This window comes from Mesoplodon bidens (genome assembly GCF_964165515.1).
Source record: "Mesoplodon bidens genome assembly, chromosome: 15".
Taxonomy (NCBI): Eukaryota; Metazoa; Chordata; class Mammalia; order Artiodactyla; family Ziphiidae; genus Mesoplodon; species Mesoplodon bidens.
This window is the reverse complement of record NC_138171.1, coordinates 22,774,928-22,800,230: the sequence shown is the minus strand read 5'-3', so window position 1 is coordinate 22,800,230 and position 25,303 is coordinate 22,774,928. Positions and strand designations below refer to the sequence as shown.

The following is a 25,303-nucleotide window of genomic DNA, read 5'->3' as shown; positions in this document are numbered from 1 at the left end:
CAGGACCACACCCAGGGCACTGCAGTCATTTTGGGGGACCGCTTATTTTTCTAACTTTTAAATAACTGATTTTTTCGGGACTTCTCTGGTGGTCCCATGGTTAAGAAGCCGCCTTCCAATGCAGGGGATGCGGGTTAGAACCCTGGTTGGGAACTAAGATTCCACAAGCCGCAGGGCAATTAAGCCCGTGTGCCACAATTAGAGAGCCTGCACACCACAAGTACTGAGGCCGCACACTCTAGAGCCCGAGTGCCAAAACTAGAGAGAAGCCCATGTGCCGCAATGAAGAGCCCGCGTGCACAACAAAAAAAAGGTTCCGCATGCCGCAACGAGGATCCCGCGTGCCGCAACTAAGACCCGATGCAGCCAAATAAATAATTTTTTTTAACTGATTTTTCTGTTTATAAAAGTAAATGAGGGCTTCCCTGGTGGCGCAGTGGTTGAGAGTCCGCCTGCCGATGCAGGGGACACGCGTTCGTGCCCCGGTCCAGGAGGATCCCACGTGCCGCGGAGCGGCTGGGCCCGTGAGCCATGGCTGCTGGGCCTGCGTGTCCGGAGCCTGTGCTCCGCAACGGGAGAGCCCACAACAGTGAGAGGTCCGCATATCGCAAAAAAAAAAAAAAAAAAAAAAAAAAAGTAAATGACAGGACTTCCCTGGTGGCGCAGTAGTTAAGAATCCGCCTGCCAATGCAGGGGGCACAAGTTAGAGTCCTGGTCCAGGAAGATCCCACATGCCGCAGAGCAACTAAGCCCATGCGCCACAACTACTGAGCCCACGTGCCACAACTACTGAAGCCCGCGCGCCTGGAGCCCATGCTCCGCAACAAGAGAAGCCACCGCAATGTGAAGCCCATGCACTGCAACGAAGAGTAGCCCCTGCTCACTGCAACTAGAGAAAGCTTGCATGCAGCAACGAAGACCCAACACAGCCAAAAATAAATAAATAAATAAATTTAAAAAAATGTTAATCATAAAAAAAATTATTAAAAAAAGGAAATGACGATCATAAAGACAGTTTTGAAAACAGAAAACATAAACCACTCATCATTCCTCCACCTGGTCTTGAATCACAGTGGTTCTCAAAGTGTGGTCCCTGGACCAGCAGCATTAGCAACACTGGGCGGGGGGGACTTGTCAGAAATCCTCACGCCCTGACTGAGAACTACTGAATCCGAAACCCTGGAAATGGGGGCCCCTGAGTGACTCTAATGCAGAGTGTTTCCTTCCAGTCTTTTTTTTTTTTTTTTAATTTATTTTTCGGCTGCATTGGGTCTTCGTTGCTGCGCGCAGGCTTCCTCTAGTTGCGGCGAGCGGGGGCTACTCTTCGTTGCGGTGCACGGGCTTCACATTGCGGTGGCTTCTCTTGTTTCGGAGTACGGGCTCTAGGCACACAGGCTTCGGTAGTTGTGGCTCACAGGCTCTAGAGCTCAGGCTCAGTAGTTGTGGCGCACGGGCTTAGTTGTTCCACGGCGTGTGGGATCTTCCTGGACCAGGGCTCGAACCCGTGTCCCCTGCATTGGCAGGCAGGTTCTTAACCATTGCGCCACCAGGGAAGTCCCTTCCTTCCAGTCTCTTTCCTTAAATGGGCAAGAGTCACGTGTCTCAGCACACAAGTCCTCAGCCCAGAGCCTGGCACAGAGCAGGGTCTCAATAAGCATCTATTGAAGAAGTGAATGAATGAATGACCTTTCTCACATGAGCAGCTGTCTCTCCAGGCCTGCCCTTCACCACAGTCCATTTATGCAAATGCAGGATGTTGCATTCATGCCAGCTCCATCTCTCCGTGGTGGCCAAGGGGGGCCCAGGCCCCTCAAGGGCTTGTCCCAGCTGCAGGCAGAATGCGGTCAGCCCCTCCTGGCACCGTCCACGTGAGAGGGTGAGTCCACAAAGGCTGAATTGTGGCCCGCACGGCTGGGTCTTCTGGGGTGTGTGCAGCAGAAGCTGAGCTTTCAGGGTCTGAGGTGGGGGCTGGGAAAGGGGCTGCTGGGCCATGGGGAGGGGGCTGAGGGTAGGACTCTGCTTCCCTCCAGAGGTTCTTGGACCTCACCGAGCCTCCCAGTCTCCCAGGACTTCATCCAGGGACCGTCTGATCCAACCGAGGGAGCTGGTAGGGAATCGCCGGCGGGTAGTGGGTGGGGAGTTCAGGCTTCCCTTCAAAGACAGCTCAGTGGGGATTCCCTGGTGGCGCAATGGCTAAGAATCTGCCTACCAATGCAGGGGACACAGGTTCGAGCCCTGGTCCAGGAAGATCCCACATGCCACGGAGCAACTAAGCCCTCGTGTCATAACTACTGAGTCTGTGCTCTAGAGACCTCAAGCCACAACTACTGAAGCCCGCGTGCCACAACTACTGAAGCCCGCGCGCCTAGAGCCCGTGCTCCGCAACAAGAGAAGCCACCACAATGAGAAGCCCGCGCACGGCAACAAAGAGTAGCCCCTGCTCGCCGCAACTAGAGAAGAGCACGTGCACAGCAACAAAGACCAAACACAGACAAAAATTTAAAAAGAAATAAATTAATTAAAAAAAAAGTTTCCTCCTTAAAAAAAAAAAAGCTCAGTGTCTGCTGAGCCTCTCACCCCAGCCGTGGGGAAATGCGGAGAGGGGGCCAACACCACTGAACTAAGCCAGCCCAGTGGCTATACAACAAGGTTGTCAGAGACCCCCCAACGTCCGTGGGGAAACCTAGACTTCATCCCCCACTGCAGTCAGGAAGAGGCCACACTGCCCAGCAGTGCCCACCTCAGAGCCCAGGGGCCCCTGATTCTCAAACCGCACCCCACCACCACCCCCCAGTCAGAATGTCTGGACTAAAGAAGCTGAGCAAAGGTACTCAGATCAGGCACAGCCTGCCAGGCCTCCAAACCCACCCCCTCCAGCTGCTCCTTCAAGGTAACCTCTCCTCCCCTTGAAGCTTAACCTGATTATTTAACCTGGACTGAGAACGGGGAGTGGAGCGGGGAGGATCGGGCACCCCCGCTGCTGCCAGGGTAGTCAGCCTTTCCCTTTACAGAGAATGTTTATTTTGCTCTGATTATAGAGGTAATACCTGTTCATTGGAAAAAACTTGGAAAAAAAAAAAGCAGATAGCTTTCTATCTCCTCCACTAGTTCCCACTGGTCTCTGCGTTAGGTACAAGCTTCTTACCCTGGAATCTGAGCACACGCCTCTCCCACCGCCCCCCCACCCACCCCGGGTCTCCTCCCCACTTCTGTCTTGCCTCTGCCCTCCATGTCCAGGTACACCACGACGAAGAAATAGCCACCACCTATCGGGAAGCTCACTAATTACCAGGCCCAGTCCAAGCACAGTATGTGCACAATAGTTTGATCCCTTACCAGCTCTGCGAGGTAGGTAGGGAAAGTGTTCCCACTTTGCAGATGAGGAAACTGAGGCTCAGAAGTTTCCCAGAGCTGCTCAAGCAAAGGAGCGGTGGAGTTGGAATCCAAACAAGCCCTGTAACCCTGGGCCAGTGCATCTTAACTGTGTGTTCTACTCCCAGGGTTGCTTGGGCTATTCCCTCTGCTAGAGAGCCTTTGCCAGGCTAACTGCTAACTTTCTCATCCTTCCAGAGTATTCCCTCCTCCCCCAATCTGATTCAAACCCCACGCTCTGAACTCCATTCTTCTTGTGCTAACAACTTTAGGTCGCATTTGCTCGTCTTCAAGTCTATCTTCCCCAAGAGCTGGTGGGGAGGGCAGGTGCTGGGTCTGACTCGTGTCTGGTCCCCAGCACAGCCCTGGACAGGACATGGGACGGAGCAGGCACCCATCACTGTCTATGGATGGGTAGATGAATGAATGAAAGGAGTATGGCTTCTGCCCTGCCCAGCCTCTCTCACAGCCCAGAGAGGGCAGGCCCTCCTGATCCCAGCCCCAGGTCAGCTGCAAAGAGTCAGGGAGAGCCTAGGCTGCTCCAGGGCTGGCCTCAGACCCCCATGCCACCTCAGGAGGATGGGCAGGGTCTCTTGAACCTCAGCTCACCCACCCACTCCCTGCCCACAAGTACACCTCTGTCCATCCTCCCTCACATGCTGTAATGACCCATGAGGTCAGCCTGCAGGAATCAGCCTCTCAGGGGCAGACCCGCTCCCTGAAATGGATTGGTTCCCAGGAATCCTGAGGGAATTGGCCAGGAAGAGTCTTTTGGTCCACGCTGGGCCGGAGGGCCAAACATGAGCTCACACTACCGCTAATAATAGCGTGGCATTGCATGGCAGCACGGGGCTTCACAGTTTACAAAGACATTCCATGTGAATCATCTCACGGGTCCTCAGGTCCACAGAAGCCCCATGGACAGGCAGGAGAGGAATCACCATCTCTGTTCTAGAGGCAAAGAACCGCAGAGGAGCACAGGGGAGGTGGGCTATGTCCAGGGTCACACAGAGATACCTCCAAATGGGACTCGGGTTGCAGACTTCAGGTTCTTTCATCTGCACCAGAATGCAGGGAGTCCATGAACTTGGATGGGAAGGGAAAAAAAAAATCACGTCTTTACTTTCACTAATGTTAACTAAAAATTAACATTTCCTTCTATTCTGGACAAGCCACGGTTGTATCAGCAGTACTTATAGCTTTATAACCAAAAGAAACCACAGATATTTTCATATCCCATAAGAGTTGCTGCAGAAATGTCAAAATATTGTATACACTCATCAGTACTTTGAAATTACAGTAGTTAACAGACCTGTTTCCAGATCTTATGAGTTAATAAACACACATATTACTATATCATAATTTAAAAAATATACTTTGATAACTATATTTCAATATGCTTGCTTTCCTTTATATTTTGTTTTAAACATTTAAAAACATTATTCTGAGAATTACTCTCAGTAGAGAGCTTATTCTGAGAATTACTCTCAGCACATGGCACAAAATACGATGGAGTCTGTGTTCCCTCTGGAGCCGCCTCATCTGTGGGGTCTGGGTTGCCACCCCAGACCCTCGCTCTCCACCATCAAGGAATAAAGCTGGAGAAACAGAGCTCCACTTTCACGCCACATTTAAAATGTTCCAGGAGGGACTTCCCTGGTGGTGCAGTGGTTAAGAATCCGCCTGCCAACGCAGGGGACACAGGTTCGAGCCCCGGTCCGGGAAGATCCCACATGCCTCAGAGCAACTAAGCCCGTGCGCCACAACCACTGAGCCTGCGCTCTAGAGCCTGCGAGCCACAACTACTGAGCCCCAGAGCCACAACTACTGAAGCCTGCACACCTGGAGCCCATGCTCCGCAACAAGAGAAGCCCCCGCAATGAGAAGCCCGCGCACCGCAACAAAGAGTAGCCCCCGCTCGCCACAGCTAGAGGAAAGCCTGCGCGTGGCAACAAAGACCTAACGCAGCCAAAATAAATAAATAAAAATAAAATTTAAATAAATAAAAAAAATGTTCCAGGGAATTCCCTGGCAGTCCAGTGGTTAGGACTCGGTGCTTCCACTGCCGTGGACCCGGGTTCGACCCCGGGTGGGGGAACTAAGCTCCTGCAAGCCTTTCCGTGCGGCCAAAATAAATGTTCCAGGAAAGAATGCTTTCTTCAGGAAACCTAAAGGAATGTAAGATGATTAATCTCTGCACAGTGAGGACAGAAGCGGGGGGTGAGATGTGGGGCTACTGGACACTCGCAGTGACTCCACATGCCTGGGTCTGATGGAACTGGTCTGGAAAGTAGATGGTGAGAAGGTCTCCCGACCCACGGGGCTGGAGGTGAAAGTGACCAAACACGAAGCCCCTCTGCAGAAACACAGCAAGCAGCAATGGGTGGGTGAGCCTCAGCAACAGCTCCCAGCTGGCCCACAGGGGACAGGGAAGGAACCAGGGGGACAGGAGGCTCCTGAAGGCACGAGGAGGCAGCCTCTTACCAGCCACCAAGGAAGAGACTGTTCCAGCGCAGAGGTCCCCTGGCCAGCTCCCACCCAAGAGAATCAGCCCCCACAGGGCTAGGGTGGACCCTGGGAGGGGGCTGTTCACCCAGTGTCCCCAGGGAACTCTGATCTGGGCCCTGCACACCACACTCTAGAAACCCTGGGATACTAAGGCTGGGTCAGGAGCAGGGAGCCGGGGTCTCAGCCCACCCAGCTCCGACGGGGACTCTGCACTGCCTGGGCCTCCTTCCATTCTGCATCTGTCTCCCACCTCCTCACTGCTCCACCTCAAATGTCACCTCCACCAAGAAGCCTCCCTGGCTACCTCGGAGCACAGCCGTTTTGTATGAACAATTAGTGAATATCTATGGTGGGCCAGATTCATCACCAAATCACTGGATTTAGTCCCCATGATGGTCAATCTGTTCTTCACTTAGTACATGGAGTGATTTTTTTGTAAACTGTTACTCTCCTGTTTAAAACCCTCCAACAATCGCCAAAATCTGGAAACAACCTAAATGTCCCTCAACTGGTGAATGGCTAAATGGTGGTACATCCATATAATGGAATACTACTCGGCAATAAAAAGGAAGGAAATGCCAATACCCACAACCACGTGGTCGGAGCCCAAATGCATTATACTAAGTGAAGGAAGTCAGAATCCATTGGCTACGTACTGTATTAAGCCATTTCCATGACACTCTGGAACAGGCAAGACTATAGGGACAGAAAACAGATCAGTTGCCAGGAGCTGGGGGAGGAGGGAGGAACTGACTACAAAGGGGCAACGGGGGAGTTTTGGAGGTCGATGGTTCTCTGTCTTGATTGCGGTGGTGGTTAACAGAGCTGTGTGCATTTGTCAAAACTCATTTCACGGTATGTAAATCACCGGACTTGAAAGCAAAACAGAAGGCTGATCCTGCCTACCTGTCCACCTTCATCTCCCCCCATTCCTCCTCTTGTTGGCTACACTCTAGCCACTCGGGTCTTCTCCCAGCAGCCAGAAGACTGTCCTACCTCTAAGCCTCTGCCGGGATTCCCCTCCCCCACATCTCCCACTGCCGGCTCCCCGTCCTGCTTGAAGCCTCCACTTAAATGCCACCTCCTCAGAGAAGCCTTCCAGACCCTTCTAAGCCCATTGTGTTCATCTCAACCCCGTGTTTCTTTCAAGGAGCGTATCACAGGTCCCAGCCCAACTGCGTCCCTGCCCAATTTCAAACCTTACCCAAATTTATCACCTCCTGCCCAGGTTCTAGGGACCCAACCCACCAATGGGCAACAGACCCAGGAAGAATGACAGCTGAGCTAAGGGACCCAGAACCTTCACTCTGCGGGAGCCTCTGCCTGGCCCGCCTTCTCCCACACCACCCTGCCTCCCACGGTCCCTCCCTCGGGCCAAAGCCCAGGCTGCCTGCCCATCTGCCACCCTGGCTCTGGCCCGGGCCACTCACCCTAGCCCGGAAGGGCTGACCTGCAGTTTGGGCCAGCAGTGGCCACAAGGGCGGCATGCCAGACCCCCGAGAGGCCAGGGCAGCCATCTGCTGTCCCTTCTGCCTGTCCTCCAGGGTCTGTCAAGGCTCCAGATGAGATCCTCACACTTGGACCCCAAGGAGGGCAGAAGGCTCTGCAGAGCTCCACTTTCCTCCCAGCTCAAAAGCCAAGACTGTGGGAGTAGCAGCAGGCAGAGGGGAACCCAGAGACACCATCCCTTCACAAGCAGGGACACTGAGGCCTAGAGAGGGACTTGGGACAACTCCATAGTCCCCCAGACTGAACAGAGTCAAGCAGGGAGGGACTCTGGGCTCCCGCCTCCCAGCTTAGCCTCATTGCCTGGAGGCTGGGCTCTAGTTTTAGGGGAGTCAGGGTCAAAGGTCCTGGAAGAGGAGGGCCAGGACCCCAGCCAGGCACGGCCATGCTACACAATGCCCCCTCCTACTGGCATGGAGGCTGCCTGGTCCCAGTGACCCACAGGGTCATGAGGGAAGACAGGGTCCTGAACTTACCTCTCCAACAGCAATAAACAGTAACAGGCACGGAGCTCGCTGAGCACTCCCCGGGTGCCAGGCACGTGCCAGGTAGCACACACTATCTCACTGTATCCCCAGCCACCCCACTGACCGGTGAGGAACTGAGGTCAGAAAGGTCAACTCAAGGTCACAGTTCAATGGCACAGCCAGGATTTGAGTCCAATTTGAGCTCTAGTAAACTAGACTATACAGTCTCTATAATGGGACAACAGTGAGAATCATAATAGCTAACATTTACAAGGGTTTACTATGTGCCAGACACCGGGCTGAGCTCTGAATGAATGTCCGTTATCTCAATGACAGTCCCTTTGAGGAAAAGTGTTATTACTTTATGCCCATTTTACAGGTAAGCAAACAGAGGCTCAGGAAGATGAAGGCTCCAAAGGCAATCAGGAGTGAGCCTCCCAGATGTGGCACAGCCCTGTGCATGAGACCACAGACACTCTCTCTGGTGGGGAGCTGTGTGTGTGTGTGCATGTGTGGAAGGGGTGGGCAGGGAGGAGATGCCCGGAGACCACTGCCCACCAAGGCCAGGCCTGGCTTGTCACTGCCCCATTCCAGGCCTCACCCGCCAGAGCAGGGAGACCTCTGCAGTCCCTGATGCCTCTGGGGGGCACTGACAGTGGGGACACCCGACAGTGTCCCTCCTGTACTTTCTCTGTTGACAGGAAGGAAGGCAGCTTTTGGATCTGGATGTGTTTAAAACATCCCCCAAAGGGCCTCTGGGCTACAGCCAAATCTCTGAGCAAAGAGCATCACGAGACCCCAGTCCTTCTGCCTCTTGCCACTTGCAGGCTGTGTGACCTTTGGCAAGCCCTTTAACCTCTCTGAGCTTCAGTTTACTTACGCTTGTGTGAAAGGAAGGGGTTAAGTCCCACACTGGTAAGATCCCTGCCCTCATGCAGAGCACACAGGGGGAGGGGCTGGAGTGAAAACTGTAATTATGCAATTAATAATCTAATTACTGTAGAGGTAAATTCCCCAAAGGAGCCTATAGGAAGCCCCTACGTGTCTAACACAGGAGGCTGGCCTGGAGCTGAACACATGAAGGTGGAGGAGGAAACCAAGGGAGGCGGGAGGGAACTACAGTAAAAAGGCCCCCACAGTGGGACGAATGCAGGGATAGAGGCTTGGGGTGCATGGAGCGCTCAGAACTTGGGTGGAGCAGGGGTGAGGTGAGGCTGAGAAAGGCAGGACCACACAGGCCACCCAGGCACTTGGGCAGGGCCCAGGAGGGGTGTGGAGGGGAGAGGCTGATGCAACTGACCCAGAAGATCCCATGCGGATCTGGGGCAAAACCAGGGGAAAGATGTTTAACTGGTCCAGCCTAGCCACAGGGACCCAAAACAGTTTTTCTATTGGAGCCCGAGCTTCTCTTTGCAGTTTAGGCAATGGGAGATTATTCACCCCAGTCTTAGAATGTGGGACCCCAAAGCAACCCTCCATCAGCAAAGGAGTATCAGCATCCCCATTTTACAGATGAGGAGACTGAGGCTTATAAAGGCAAAGCTCATAGAGGAAAAGGTGGAACCAGGATTCAAGCCCAGGTGGGCCCGGCTCTAGACCACAGTGCTCTTCACCACCTTGGACCCCAGAGAAGGGAAAGGCTGGCCTGCTGCTTCCACCTTCTCTGACTCCCTGCCATTCCTCAGGGAGGCCAGCGACATCCGCTGACCTGTGGGCCTCCAGTGAATGACAGGGCCAGCCTGGCCCAGAACACCCCAAAGTCTTTAGATATTTCCCCATCCCAGCTCCAAGTTCCTTCTAGCACCAGAAGGAAGAGAATGTGACTACAGATGAGGTCACGCCTATGGGGCACCCGGGGCAATGACCTCAGTAATAACTTTGGCTGCTGGTCAGGCCTCTGCTTAGAACTTAGCCGAGCCCCTCCTCTGGGGAACTCTCTCTGCCCCAGAGGCTACACAGGACAGGGAAGGGATCCCTCCCTTCCGCTGTGCCCAGGACAGTGCTGGATGTGCCATACACCTGAATACTAATCCTCCCAAGCGCTCTGCAAGAAAGGGATTAAGTTCCCATTTTACAGATAGGAAGACTGAGGCTTGATGAGGGGGCCTTGCACGTGGGGTTCATGTACAGGAAGGAGGTGACAAAGCAAGGTTTGGCCCCAGACCTGATCCCAAAGGTGGAATTTGTCCACCTCCCTCCCGAGAGGCCCTGGGGCCTTGTGTCCGGTGCTACAGACACATGGAAAGGAGGCAGCTCCTAGCTCTGCTATAGGTCAACACGGCCCCCTCCCAGCAAGGTGTTCACAATGCCTCGGCTCAGTTCGGCATTCAGTGCCCTTCCCCAGCAGGCCCAACTCCCCTTCCCAGCCTCTCCCTCACTACTGCCCCCCCCAACTCCCTCCAGCTCTTCTGTTTTAAGCCTGCAGCTGGCCTGCAGCCCATCTGCAGACCCTGATCACTGCCTTTCCTTCAACCATGCAACAAATATTTATTGAGTCCCTACGATGTGCCAGGCACGGTCCCAGCAGCTGGACACAGAGGCAGTCATTCAAGGCTAACTCCTCAACTCTAATGCCTCCTCCTCCAGGAAGTCTTCCAGTTCCCTCCTCTGAGTGCCCACATGTCCTCCAACCTTCTCTATCCCGGCCTCTTTTCCCAGGCAGAATCAGGCGCCCTTTAGGGATGGCAGTGGCATGGCCCTCCACAGTCCCCAGCAGAGGGGGAGGGGGAGGAGGCCGGAGATGAGGGCAAGCAGGAAATTCCAAGGAAATTAGAAGGGAGTTGCCCCTGGGCGCTGGCAGGCCTGACAATTGCTGCATTTCACTCAGCTCATTGGGCCCTGGCCCAAGTGCTGGGTGTCCGGGACCTGTGGGCCTTTGGTGCATCTTCTCCACCTTGGTGACCTGCCAGCCCCTTATCTGCCTACATACCACGCAGCCCCAGCCAGGCTCCTAGGACCCCCAGATCCAGAAGATTGCAAAGTCAAGCCCCTGCCACACTCCTCACTGTTCCCAGCAGCCTAGTGGAAGGAAGCCTCGTGGAGGAGCTGAAAACAGTAGTTTGTACACATGAGCTCCAGGGAGACACGGGCCAGGATTTCCTGTGTTTCTGTGTAGCTGAAATGTCACAGCCAGTTTGTGTGTGTGTGTGTGTGTGTCTGGGTAACCTGGTCTGTGGGTCTTTGGCTCCTGTTAGCAAATGCTACAGGCCTGACATCTGAGTGTTCTGTGCTCGTGTCCTGCTTCTATGTACGTGGCTACATGTGTTGCTCATGTGTGTCTCTTGGGTGTGTGTCTGTGAGCCCCGAGTGTGCAAGGACCTCTGCTGCTTGCTCTATTTGTGGAAGAGGCAGCGGGGGTGGCTGGGTGATGAGCTGTGTCTGTGCCCGCTTGGCAGGGGCGTATCTGGATTTCCGCGGATGCGAGCACCTGTGTGTAATGACTCTGTGTGGGTTTGTGTGTGCGCCCGCATATGTGTGTGTGCTTCCGATATGTCTGAGGGTGTCTCCAGAGTGTGCCCATCTCTGGGACATGGCCAAGTGTGTCTGGGGGTGTGTAAGGGTGTGTTTCTGAGCCAGCAGTCTCCTAGATGGTGTGAGTCTCTGTTGTGTCTGTTTGATAACTGCGGGTGCGATGAGACAGGACGTGGTGTATCTTGCATGGGTTTGTGTACTTCTCTGAGCAGGTATCCTCCCTAATAAGTCTGGAGGTGTGCTTCTGCAAACAGACAGCACAAGCATGTCCCTGGATGTGTATGTGAGACATGTATGAATAGTCGTGGATCTCTGAGCACACGCTGTGAATATGTGTACATGTGTTTGTGTGTGCAAGAAAGAGTGTGCCCAGGGACACAGGCCAAACTCCTCTGTAAGGAATGCTGGGAGCCCTGGTAGCTTCGTGGTCCCCCTAAGGCCTCAGCAGCAGCCATCTCACCTTCTGCATCTCATTCTCCATCTCGCTGGAGCTATCCCCCGCCCCCCATGACAGGCGACCAGCTGAGGATCCTTAAAGACCCAGTTCTCAGAGCAGCTTCTTTCAGGCCACCTCTCAGCTGCCACAGGGAGGGCTGGGACTAGCCAGGAGCTTTGCTGACCATGGTGACCACTCCTCTCCCCCCAACAGTGACAGATATACTGGAGTCCTCCCCCTACAGCTCCCAGGAACTGAGAGCTTCACAACTTGTGGGTTACTGCCCCAGACACCTGGCACAGGGCCTAGAAGCAGGTATGGGAATGGTGACAACCAGGACAGGCACTAACATTTACTGTGCACTAGATCTATATCATCACTCGGAAAAGGGTCCCCATGACCCTGGGGCAGGCATGCTTATCTCCCATTTTTCAGAAGGAAAAACAGACTCTGAAAGACTGAGAATCTCACCCAGAGTCACAAAGCTTATAACTGGCAAAACCAGGTGAGAACCCTGATCTGTGAAACTTGGAGGCACAAGCTGCCTCCTGCATGGGAGAGGGTGGAAGAGAGACTGGGGAAGGGAGCTCCTTGGGGTTGTCTAGTGAGGTTCCCAAGTATATCAGCTGTGCAATCTCGGGCACATTACATAACCTCTCGGTTTCCTCATCTGTCAAATGGGTCTGATATCAGAACCCTCCACACAGGATTGCTGTGAGGAGTAAAGGACTGACTTAACCCAGAGCCTGGCACACTGGAAATGATCTAATAGTTGATGGCATTTGTGAGCAAGAACCACAGAAGGCCGGGGATCAGCGGTCTGGGGGTCTCCAGGCCAGCTCTAACATCCCAGCACTCTGGATTCCAACCTAACCATTATCTAACCCTTAAGTCTTGATCCAAACCCCCATCACTTCCTCCAAGACCTCAGATCCCTGGTCCCAATCACACTTTCTACTGGTGCAGGGTACATATTCATGTACACACACGCAGGCACATGTCCCCCACACACTGCCTGCAGGCTCCAGGTTCTCGGTCCCAGCAGATGTCATTCTCTACTTGCTCCCAAGAAGCCTTAGCCTGGAGCCCTGCACACAACAGAATTCCTCTCGACAACCTATGTCCCAGACTAGACACGTTGTTAGCGACCACAAGCTCATGCTCCAGTCGGACTGTGGAAAGAACAGGACCCAGGGTTAGACCAACCAGGTTTGGAATCCTGGCTGTGTGACCAGGAGCCTCCATTTACCCAAGTGTACTATGGGAGCTGGAGGGGAATTAGATGCTTCCTCTGGGCCCTTCTGGCTGACATCTAGATTGGCTACACTTCAAACACTCACATGTAGAACCTCCAAGGAGGTGGGGAGGCCTCGCTTCATGAAGCCCACACAGCATGGAATGTGATCACTCCTTCCTGGCCTCCTCGGAGCAGCTCCTGATTTATCAACATCCTAAAGCTAGGGGGATCCAGCCTCCTGGCTTCTCCCAGCTCCCTCAAGAATGAAGGCTTTGACATCCTATCTGCTCATTGGCTGACAATAATAACAATTCCCTAAAAGATGCGGAATTTCACTGCTTGCAAAATGTCTTCTTATCTATTCACACCTCCCTCCCTGATTCCTGAAAACAGTCCTATGAAGTTGCCCAGGCAGGTTCCATCATCTTCATTTTATAGATGAAAAAAAAGAGCTCAGAGACACCAAGTGACTTGCTCATGGCCACACAGTAAATAGCAGAGTCAGGTCTCTAGACCAGGTCTTTGGGCTCCAATGCTCAGATTCTTCCATCCACACCAGGTGGGTTCCCAGCATGTCCTCAAAAGGTGCATGGGCAACAGTTAGTGGTGACGGGGAGATGGAAGACTTCAGACCACCAGGGTTTTGAAGGTCAAACAGTCCACATGTCTGCCCTGCAGCCAAAGCTGTCTCTTAGAATCCTGGAACCTTAAAAGTTAATAACCTTCAGACTTCCTTGGCTGAGGTCAGGCAACTCAACTACAGCCTCCACATAAATATCCTCCTCAAGTAATCACAACCACCACATTTTGTGCCGTTTGCCAGCTGCTTTCCACAAACCCCATGTCTTTATCCAACATGCAAGGTTGAATAACTCTGAATAACTCAACGGACAGCAAGCTCACTCCCTTCTCTGTAGCAGCTCCTCCTATCGTCTCACTGAGAGAGAGCTGCCCCATTTCCACTTTTCGGGCCCCAGAGTAAGCCTCATGCCACAGGAGATCTGCCGTCACCCGCAAGGTCTTCCCCAGTTGATGGTTCCCAGTGCCGCCCACCAGCTGGGAGGTGAGCTCGAGCAGGGCCCCACTGGACTCAGTGGGACTCAACCCAAGGCAGCACGAAGACTGCTGGGAACACGCTGGGGATCTGAAGTCCTTCTCCTGGTAACTCAGATTCTGCATCTTAGAAGCAAAGTGGCCCAGAGGGGCAGGAAACACGTCAAGAGTACAAGGTACTCTTACTCCAAGCCTGGCTGCCTGGAGAACAGGCTCTGGGACCTGGAACAAGTCCCCTCTCCACTGTGGCCACAGTTTACCCATCTGTAGAATGAACAAAACAACACCTCCTGTAACAGCCTCTACATCTATGGCCCACATCCATGGCCTCTAGACTTTCATCTTGCCTCTGTGAGGCTGGCAGCTGGAGAGAAATTCAGGGACTGACCCATGTATACACAGTGTCACCGCACAGTCTGGTCCTGCTCACCTCTCCATCCAATCTCCTTCCTCTCTCCAGCCTTGGCACTGATCCTCGAAATCCACGAGCTTTTTCCTACTTCCCTTGGCCTGGAATGGTCTTACTCCAGCTTCTTATACAGCTGGCTCCATCTCATCCTTCAGCCCCTGGCCTCCCTTAGCACCCCCAGCCCCAGCTTCATGTGCTCTCGGCACACTGTGTCCCTCCCCATCCTTATCACGATCCGTACTGTGACGCAGTGTGACTATTGTTTAATCCCAGTCTCCCCCACTAGACGAACAGCTCCATGAAAATAGACACTTCGTCCTCGCCCATGGCCGTATCCTCAGATCTGCGCTAGTGTCTGGTACACAGTAGGCCTTAAATAAGTAGTTGGTGAATGAATGAACGAGGGGCCGGGACTGCTTCAGGTGGGGAGGAGGATCTATTCTGCGCCCATGGAGTCCACAAGAGAACATGATAAGCGCCCACGGAAATGTGTCACGTACCACTTGAGAATAGCAGTGATCGAAATTACCCTCATCTGAGGCTCGCTACATGCCAGGCGCTCTAGTGGTGTTTGCACACATAACTCATTTAACCCTTAAGGCTGGAAGATGTGTGATGTCCCTTTATACAACGAGGAAACTGAGGTCCAGAGACATTAAGTAACTGGTCCAAGATCACACAGCCAGGAAGGCACAGACCCCAGATCTAACAGTGGCCTAAGGCCTGCACATGAAGCCAGAAACACTGCATGAATGGGGGAAATTGAGGCTGCACCCTGACCCAGGCAGTGGAAGGTCCCCAGCCTGGCCCTGGACACTGTGAGACCTTAGGCTCAATCCCCAGCCTTCTGGAACTATTTTCCATCTTAACAGTCATGGGTGGCTCATAGGGACTCCAGAGCTCTGCCTGCTGACTTCCTGGAATGAACAGGAGCCCACAGGGGTGGGTGTGTGAGACCCTAAAGCAAAGCTCTATGGCCCATCTTCCCTTGCCAGGGGGAGCAGTTGGGGCCAGGAGACAGGAGTGAGAAGCCCGGGGTCCGAGTTTAGAGCAGCTCAGGCAAGGAGTACTGGAAGCAGCTCAGAGCACCAACTGGGCAGGGCCAGGCCTCCTTCTGGCTTGTCTCCCTCCTCTTACCCACCCTCCACTTGTCTTCTCCTCACCACTGGCTTTTGAATACTATAGGAGCTGACTGAACCCCTGATCGTCAACAGCCAATGGGGTCTTTAGGAAGGCTTCCCCTCTCAATTAACAGATGAGAAAACTAAGCCCTGGCCTGAGGAAAGGTTAGAAGCTAAAGGGGTAGATTATTCTGATTCAGACAGACCCTGTCCTATTCTACAACAGTGACTAAACGTACGCTGGATAGCAGATGCTGGGGAAAATAGGGAGGGGGAGACACAGTTAAGTAAGACCTTACAAACTCTAATGAGAGAGAAACCCTTTTGGCCAGAAGAGCTACAATGCAAAGCTAAGTGTTGCTGGACAGACATAAATTAGCAGAGTGCCGTGAACTCGGTGGCTCTTGGCCAGGGGTGCTCTGGGTATTGTGCCAGGACATCAACTAATAAGAGTAGGTACATTTCAGCCTCTTCCAAACCACGTCCAGCCAGTGGCGGCAGAACCCATGAAGCTTCCCAGGTCAATATCGACACACAGGGCTGGGCTGTCCCTAAAGCTGCCTCAGGGCCAGGCAGTGGGCAGACAGAGCCTGGCCTGCACCCAGCAGGTGCTTATGTCCACTGAAAGCGTGAAGGCCAAGCCTGCTCTCCCGGGGAAACTCTCAGGTCCACACCGCATCCCCCCCCCCCCAGAGGAAAGGCCCCTTTCAGATGTCAGTTTCCCTCCTCTCACTGGGAACATGGGAAGGAGATGGGCACTGCCGTGGGGCACCAATGCAGCTGCTGTGTGTACAGGGCCTGTCCCAAATTGGGCAGAAGACAATACCCTGGGATTTGGGAAGCTGCCTCTGAACCGGTTCTCCCACGACATCATCCTCCCAGGCTGTGGGACCGTTAGGGCGGAAGTCGGACTCTAGCCAAGGGGATGTTCCCAGATGTCAATGCTTTCAAACCGGACCCGCCCTGAAAGGCAGGCAGGGACAGGCCTGAGCCAGGAAAGCCCTGGGTAAAGACTCAGGATGGTGTTCTGGCCTCTCCTTGGCAGGGGATGGCCACAGGTCTCCCTGGCAGCACCGCACAGCAGTGCCTGTCCCAGAAAAAAGAGCCGCCAAAGGCCTGGCCTCTGGCTTCGGGGTGGAGGCTCTGAGCAGCTGCATCAGAGGTCCAGCCCCTCACTGAGTACCCACCCCCATCCCAAGTACCGCATCTAGGCATCCTCCAAAGTACTTTTCTCAAGCCCCCCTTCCCAAATCAGGGTCCTTTGGGCAGTCTCCTCTTCCAGGTTCCTTCCTCAGGAGAAGGTGTCCCAGATACAACGGGAAGCGGGATGTAAGGGAGCCCCTGAGGGTTTAGGCCCCTTTCCCAGCTCGTGCGGTAGGACAGCGGGCCGGCTGATGCCTCAGGCCGGTGGAGCTGACACACCCGCGCCTCCCCGCCGCCTCCCTTTCCCGCACCAGCGCCCTCACCTTGAGATAGTCGTTTTCTGAGCGCAGCTCCTCCAGCTCTCGCACGAAACCGCCGGGCCCGCAGTCCAGCATCTCCTCAGTGAGGTCGGAGAAGGCGAGCGAGGCACTGAGTGGCAGGCGGCTGCTCCCCACCGACGACGCGGCCACCGACGGCTCCTCGGGGGAGGTGGGGGGCCGCGGAGGCTGTTGTGCGGACGGCGCAGGCTGGGACGGCTGCCCGGTGCGGGCTCCCCCCGGGCCCCCGGCCGCCGACTCAGCGTCGCTGCTCAGCGCCAGCTCCAGGCCCAGCAGGCGCGCCTCCTCCGACGCGCAGTCCGACACCTCCGAGCTGCTGTCGGTGAGGCTGGGCGGCGGTGGCGGCGGTCGCGGCCCGGTTACCGGGCGCGGACGGCCCTTGGCGCGGACCCCAGTGCGGACACCGGCCACCCGGGTCCCTGAGCCCCGCGCCCCGGACGCCACCGCACGCCCCTTCTTGTCGGGCCGCGCCGAGGACGCGGCGCTGCAGGCGGCTGCTGAGCCCGGGCCTGGGCCGCGGCGGCCCTTGGCCAGCGACCAGCCGGCCACGTCCTTGGGCCGGGCCGGCGACGGCGCGCGGTGGCTCTTCTTCCTCTCCGGAGCGGGAGCGGGCGGGGGGCCGCAGCCCCGAGCCGGGGACTCCCCCGCCGGCACCTCCATCGCGGCCTCCCTCGGCCTCAGCGAGCGGCGCGCATGGCTCGGGCCCGCCCGGCCTCCGCGCCCCGTGGGAGGCTCCTGGCGCCCCTCCGGCCGCTGGGGCCGCGGCTCCTCTCGGCCCACCTCAGACCCCCGGCTGCGCTCCGGCCCCGACCCCCGCCGCACGGTCTCTCCGCTGCCCTGGGCTCGGAGAGAGCGGCCCGATCGCCTCCAGGCGCCCCGGCTCCGGCTCCGGCTCCGCCCGGCGCCCGCCCCTTCGGCCTCGCCGCGCCCCCGGAGCGCGCCCGGGCCCCGGCTGCCTGCACGCCGATCTCTCTCTCGGGCTCCGAGTCCGGCTGCTGCCCGGGCCCCGGCTCCGCCCGGCGCGGCCCGCCCCCCGCGCAGCCCCGCCAGCTCCCCGCCCAGCCGCCTCGGCTCGGGGGCGCGCGGCTCCGCGAACAAAAGGCGGACGCGGCGGGAGCGGCAGGGAGGGACACAGGCAGCGAGCGAGGGAGGGATCTGCGAAGCAACAGCGACCCCCTCGAGGGTCAGGCGGGCCGGGGCTGCCGTGGCCCGGGCTCCCTTCCCCTCCGCTCCGCCGCCGCCCCCTCCCCCGCTGGCCTGGGGAACGCACCAGGCGGAGGCGCCCCTGCTCCCCTCGTCCGCGCAGGGGTCGCGCGAACGGCGAGAGGGGGGACTCCTAGCTAGAGGCCGGGTGGACCTCAGATAGCGGGAGCCAGCATCCATATACACGCCGAGCACCTCGCCCCTCGAGGCTGTGCAGAGCGTGCGCGAACTCCGCCCCCCTGAACCTCGCAGAGAAAGACCGATTATCCCAATGTACAGATGGGTAAACTGAAGCCAAGGGAAGACAGGCGATCAGCCCACGGTTAGCGACAGAGCCGGGATGGAAGCCAGACCTCGCGCCTCCAGGGCGTGCTCCGCATCTTCTGGCTTGGCTTCCTTCTCACAGTCGTGGGGAGCGTCGGGCCCTGGGTGCATGCCCGGCTCTGCACGCCGTGAGCGGCTTGTGATCCCAGGGATACTCCCTCCTCCCCTGACCCCGGTCTCAGGTTCTGCAGGGCTAAAATGGAGGCGGCCCGTTCTCAGGAGTCAGACCAGCGCATGCTTTGGGAATAGGTTTTGGCTCCCGTGGGGGCTGGTCCGAGCTGGACACGGTTGCCCTGATCCCCACACGTCCCCCACAGGAGCAACTCCGGATAACCCCGGAGCCCCGGCTCTGGTGGGTGTCGTTTCTTTCCTTCCATAACTGTGCTCCTGTGTTGCTGATTTCCCTTGTGTCTGTCACGCCTTCCCCGCCCCCGCTCCTCGCTGCTACTTCCCATCGCCACCGAGCCGCTGTTGGGCAGAGCCACTTGCAGTCCTTTGGCTACCCGGCGGGCAGGCGCTCACTCTCAGGGTAGCACCCCCTGGCGGGCGTGGGGGGCAAGGCTGGTGTTTGCCGGTCTGCAGCCTCTTCTTCCTCCCTCTTATTCCCCTTCCTTTCCTTTTCCTCCTCCTTCTCCCCCTTTCCTCCTTCCTTTTCTATTTCTCTCTTTCCCTCCTCTTCCTCTTCCCCCAAACCTGTTGCCTCACCTCCTCCTGCCCTTGACACACAGCTGGCCCAGGTCCACTCTGTTTCTGTGCCACCTGCCCCGCCGCGGTGAATACACTCCCGGGGTATGCCCTCTCCCGGTGAGACACGGCTTTATCCCCATCTAGGTGTGTCTAGGTGTGTAAGTGCCCCCTCTATCCTCGGATCCTTCCTCTGGGTGCCCCCCCACGGAGCCAGGTAAGGAACAGGGCCACTCAGCAGGTTCTCTGCAAACACTTCTTCAGGGGCATTTCCACCCCCATCCTGGCAAGGCACCTGCTCTCCTCCCCCCACTGACTGTCCACTCACCCAGTCCACAGGCACCAGGCGGGACCCTGAGGGACACACTGGTGGACTTGTCAATGGTGAGTTCCTGACCTCATGGAGCATGGCATTTCACAGGGGTAAGGGCAGCCCCAGAAGAGCCTGGAGAGCAGCAAGGCCCTGGTGGGGAGGGGCCCAGGGGTTGGGTCAAGGTGGGGCTCTGGACTCAGGTCAGACCACGGCAACAGTGAAAAGAGTAAGACTAGCCAGGGGCCCAGAATTGGCTCCATGCAGGCGGGGAGGCCACCTGGGGTTTCCTGAGCCCTGGGCACTCATGCCAGGCTCTGGGCTCAACACTTCAGCAGAGGATCTCAGAAAGGGTAGGAACTTCTTGTGGCTGATTATATTTTCCAAAGATAGGCTCAGCAATATATAGCTCATCCCAATTATTCTTTTTTACAGTGTGGCACTGACACTCTTCCAGTTGAGTCACGTGGTCTATGTTCCCTCTCCTTGAACCTGAGCAGACTTTTATGACTGCCTCAACCAACAGAGAATGGCAGAAGTGACAGTGTGAGGCTAGGTCATAAAAGGCAATATGGCTCTTCAGCTCAGTTTCTCTCTGCCTCTGTTTCTCTGTGTCTCTCAGTCTCTGTCTCTCTGTCTCTCTCTCAATCCACTCTCCCTTGGGACGCAGCCACCATGTTGGGAGTAAACCCAGGCCTCATGCAGAGGCCACGTGAAGGTGCTCCAGCCAACAACTCCAGCTCCGGTCCCTGCTAAGCCCCGGACATGTGAGAAAAGGAACTTTCATATGATTCAGCCCCCAGCCTTGGAGCTGCCCCAGCTGATGCCAAGTGGAGCAGAAATGAGCTGTCCCAAACTGCAAAATATTGTTGTTCTAAGCCACTAATTTAGGGGGTAGTTTGTTACGCAGCAATGGATAACTGGAATGCTTGTTCAAGGTCATACAGCTTGGAAGTGGCAGGGCTGGGGTTGATTGGAACCCAGGGCCATCCAGCTTCAGAGCCTGTTGTGCTGCGCTGTTGGGTGGTGTCCAGCTCAGGCACACAGTGTGTGCCATATAAAGCTCTACTCCAGAAGGCATGAAGCGTTAACTGATTGTAAGAATTATGTATCACATTGTACAAAATGAAGATGCTGATCCCCCAGCGGAAAAACAGTTTAGGTTCTCCCATTCAAGTGGCTAAATTGACCAACATGATAGAAACTGAATGGAGAGTAAATCCTGGAAGGCTCCAAAGAGGAGGTGATTTTTTTTTAAAATAATGGCTATGTTCCTTATACAAACCACTGGCTGAAGGAGAATTAGAAGAATTAGTAGGGAAACCTGCTTTTGTTGTTGTTGTTGTTTTTGGCCGCACCACGTGGCATGCGGGAAGGATCTTAGTTCCCTGACCAGGGTTCGAAACCATGCCCTCTGCAGTGGAAGCATGGATTCTTAACCACTGGGCAACCAGGGAAGTCCCAGAACCTGCTTTAAATAGGGTAGTCAGGGAGGCCTCTCTTAGGAGGTGACATTTAAACTGAGTTATTCAAAGAGCCAGAATAAGAGAATTCCAGAGAGAGAGCACAGCAAGGGCGAAGGCTGAAGGAGGAACAAGCTTGATAGATGTTCAAGGAAGTAAGAAGGTCAGAACGACTGGCACTTGATGGGTGATAGAAGAAGGACAAGACAGAGCAGGACTGTACAGCGGGAGCCTCAGCAGCCCTGGGCAGGGCTTTATTGTTTGTTTGTTTGTTTTTAAAATATCTTTTATATATATATATATATATATATATTTAATTTATTTGTTTATTTTTGGCTGCATTGAGGCTTTGTTGTTGTGTGGCTTTCTCTAGTTGCAGCAATCGGGGGCTACTCTTCGTTGCAACGCGCGGGCTTCTCATTGCAGTGGCTTCTCCTCTTGCGGAGCACGGGCTCTAGGTGCGCGGGCTTCAGTAGTTGTGGCATGCAGGCTCAGTAGTTGTGGCTCGTGGGATCTAGAGCGCAGGCTCAGTAGTTGTGGCACACGGGCTTAGTTGCTCTGTGGCATGTGGGATCTTCCTGGACCAGGGCTTGAACCCATGTCCCCTGCATTAGCAGGCAGATTCTTAACCACTGCGCCACCAGGGAAGCCCGGGCCTTTATTGTTGATGCAGTGACAAGCCACCGGGGACTGTGGAGTAAGCAGGGGTGAGATATAATCTAATTTGTGTTTTAAATAGATCACTCTAGCTGATGGCAAGAAGATGCTAGAAGGTGGGTAAGGGGCCTATTAAACCAGCCTCTGAGAGGTAACGGTGGCTTGGATGAGGGTGGAGGCAGTGGAGCGGGAAGAAGAGGGGTAGTTTTGAGATCTGTTCTGGAGCTCTGAAGAGTTAGACACCCTTGGTTGGAGGTGAGGGATCAGAGAAATGAAGTCAAGTTCAACTCCCAGGTTACTGGCTTTCCTTACAGGATGAGTGACGGTGCCATTTAACAAGACAGGGAAAACAGCTTAAATGTGGTCGGGGGTAGAGAGACCAGGTTTAGAGGGGGAAGCGGAGAGTTCTTTCTGGACCCGATCAGTTTGAGATGTCTGTGGAGACATCCAAGTCATGTAGGCAAGAGACCTATGAGTGTGGAGCCCAGGGTAGCAGTTAGCCTGGAGTCATGAAGAGTCATCCGCATTTAGACAATATTTAAATCCATGAGACCAGATAGGGTCACATAGAGAGAGGGTCTACAGAGAGAAGAAAAACCAGGAAGTTAAGAATTCCTGGCTCTACAAAATTGGGTCATTTGTAGAGACATGGATGGACCTAGAGCCTGTCATACAGAGTGAAGTAAATCAGAAAGAGAAAAACAAATATCGTATATTAACACATATATGTGGGATCTAGAAAAATGGTACAGATGAACTGGTTTGCAAGGCAGAAATAGAGACACAGATGTAGAGAACAAATGTATGGACACCAAGAGGGGAAAGCAGGCGGGGTGGTGGTGGTGGGATGAACTGGGAGATTGGGATTGACATATATACACTAATATGTATAAAATAGATAACTAATAAGAACCTGCTGAATTAAAAAATAAAATAAAATATTGAAAATAAATAAAATAAAATAAAGAATTCCTGGTTCTATCACAGATACAGAGAACAAACTAGTGGTTACCAGTGGGGAGAGGGAAGGAGGGAGGGGCAACATAGGGGTAGGGGAGTATGAGGTACAAACTATTCTGTATAAAATAAGCTACAAGGACATATTGTACAATACAGGGAATCTAGCCAATATATATATATATATATATATTTTTTTTTTTTTTTTTTTTTTTTTTTTTGCGGTACGCGGGTCTCTCACCGCCGTGGCCTCTCCCACTGTGGAGTACAGGCTCCGGACGCGCAGGCTCAGCGGCCATGGCTCACGGGCCCAGCCACTCCGCTATAGCCAATATTTTATAATAACTATAAATGGAATATAACCTTTAAAAATTGTGAATCACTATTCTGTACACCTATAACTTATATAATGTTGTAATCAAGTATACTTCAATTTAAAAAATAAAAAATAATATAAAATTTAAAAATTAAAAAAAAAAAAAAAAGATTGATAGTTTTTACCTCCAGGAGTGGATGAGATTGGGAGAGGACAGTTGAAGAGGGCCTTCAGTAATTGCTGCCAAAACATCTATCATGAATTGTTTGAATCTTATTAAATAAAACTGTATCCATTTATCATTTCTTTCATAAAGTAGAAAATTGAAAAAAAAAAAGGGGGGTGGAATTCCTGGTTCTAGCAAGTGGTTAAGAGAGGAGAAGCCGGCCACAAAAGACAGAGAGGGAGGGAGTGGCCGATGAGGCGGGAGGAGGGAGATGAAGACCGCGTGTTGTCAGGGAGAACCGCTCTGTCAAGCGGCACAGGAGCTGAAGGAAGATGAGAGCAGTGTCCCCTTCCTAGGGCGACACGGAAGCTGCTGGGGACCTTGCAAGAGCAGGCATGGTAGAGACAGATGCCAAAGGCAGGGGGTTGAAGAGTGAAGAAGAGGTAGAGGTGGAGTGTAGGCAGATAGAGGATGGAGCAGTCGTGGAGGGGACGGTTGTGTCGAGAGGGGCAAGCGAGAGATGCGTGAGGCCGAGAGAAGCTGGGCAGGAGAAGCGGAGAGCGACAGAGCCAGGGAGGCCCAGGGGACTGGCTTTCGAAAGCAGCAGGGGCCCTTCCTCCGTTGTCCTGGAGGGAAGGCGGAAGAGATGGGTGAGATGCAGGTGGGTCTGTCGGGAAGGTGAGGGAGCGACGGATGGCTTCCGTTTTCTCAGTGAAGAATAAAGTTGCCGGCTGAGTGAGCAGCCAAAGGAGTGGAGCTTGTGTGAGGAGGGCAAAGACCGTCTGTCACAGCGATCAGAGAAGAAATCAGACCTCTCAGGATGTGTGAAGGGGTGTGTCATGCACCCATCCGAGGGTCAGGGTGAAGCCAGTCGACTCAGCAAACCACAGAGCTGAAACTGTGCTGCATATCCAGTTCTATATCCAGCTTTTTTCATCTTACAGAGTGGCAGAAGCATTTCCCCGTGCATTTATGAACTCTTGGCAAACATCACTTTTAATACTTAGAAATAATCCACAGAGGGGATATTCATTCCATGGGTCGCTTAAACTTTTCCCCTTTTACTGGACATTGAAATTGTTTCCTGGCTGTGATTGTTTCAGTTCTCAAAGAGGCGGCCTGTGGTCTGGTGGGGAAAGGACAAGACAGGCTGCAAGGCAGAGCTGGGACATTCAGCACTCTGGTGCCTAGAATCTCATCGTGGAAGCTTTTTAGGGGCCAATTACATGGCAACTGGCTTTCCTGCCAGGTCACATTCCTAGACTTGAGGATGAAGAATGGGACAGCAAGGCACATCTCACTGGCCTCCCAAAGTACCCAAAGGTTCAGGAACTGAGCATGGAGGAAATAGATTTGGGAGAGGGGTCCTGAGAGCAGGGAAGGCCAGACGTGTGACCCCCGAGCTGTTGACAGCTCAAACACATATAGCAACAGCCATGTTTGAGGTAGCAACAGGGCTCCTCACTTGAATGTTTTCCCCATAATACAAGTCCTTTTGGTATCCCACCTTCCCGGAGTGGGCATTGCCCCAGGAGACCTGGTCATGGGGAGAGGATCTGGGGACCCGAGTCTTTTCCACCAAGGCCAGCAGGAAGGGGGTCTCTTTCAGGTCTGTGAAGCTGGAGTGAGCCACCTGAGAGAGTGGGCTTACCCACCCAACACGCTGGGGGACCCTTGGTGGGCATATTTTTTCAGGAGTTCCTGCCCTGGGTGGAGACTGCTTGTTCTGGGACTGGCTGAAGCCCCTTCCAAACTGGAGGTTCTGTGTTTCAACAACAGCATTCACTGAAGTTCCCCTATGAGCCAGGGATAGAGAAGTACCCCACTGACAGTGTGCCTACTGTATGCCAGATGCTGGGCTTCCTGGACAAGATCTCACCCCGTGGCACGACAGGCCAATGAGGAAAGAATCAGCACCCCATGTGAGAGTGGGAAACCAGCAAGGCTGCCCCTTCTCACCTCCCAGCCCCGGGCCTCCCCTGCAGCACAGGGTGATTGGTGGGGACCCCACAGAAGGACCCTTTCCTGGACACTTGCATCCCTTAAGGAAGCGCCTTATGTGATGGGCTTCAGGCACCACGTGGCACCTAGTAGCTGTGGGTGAGAGGCTCCAGGTTAGAGACAAGGAGCTGAGTAAACCCCACCTCTTTGGGCTGGTGGTG

At 54.4% G+C, this 25,303-nt stretch overlaps 1 protein-coding gene across 4 annotated transcripts in view; it reads right to left on the bottom strand.

Annotated features, from left to right (window-relative positions):
- The window catches only part of MTCL2 (microtubule crosslinking factor 2), a 67,404-nt gene extending 49,559 nt beyond the window's left edge, over positions 1-17,845 (bottom strand). For all 4 annotated transcript variants that reach the window (XM_081255355.1, XM_081255356.1, XM_081255357.1 and 1 more), the window contains exon 1: positions 17,047-17,845. In XM_081255355.1, coding sequence (XP_081111481.1) covers positions 17,047-17,721 — 675 coding nt within the window. In that variant the 5' untranslated portion in view covers positions 17,722-17,845. The remainder of the gene's footprint in view (positions 1-17,046) is intronic.
- Between the last annotated feature and the right edge of the window lie 7,458 nt (positions 17,846-25,303).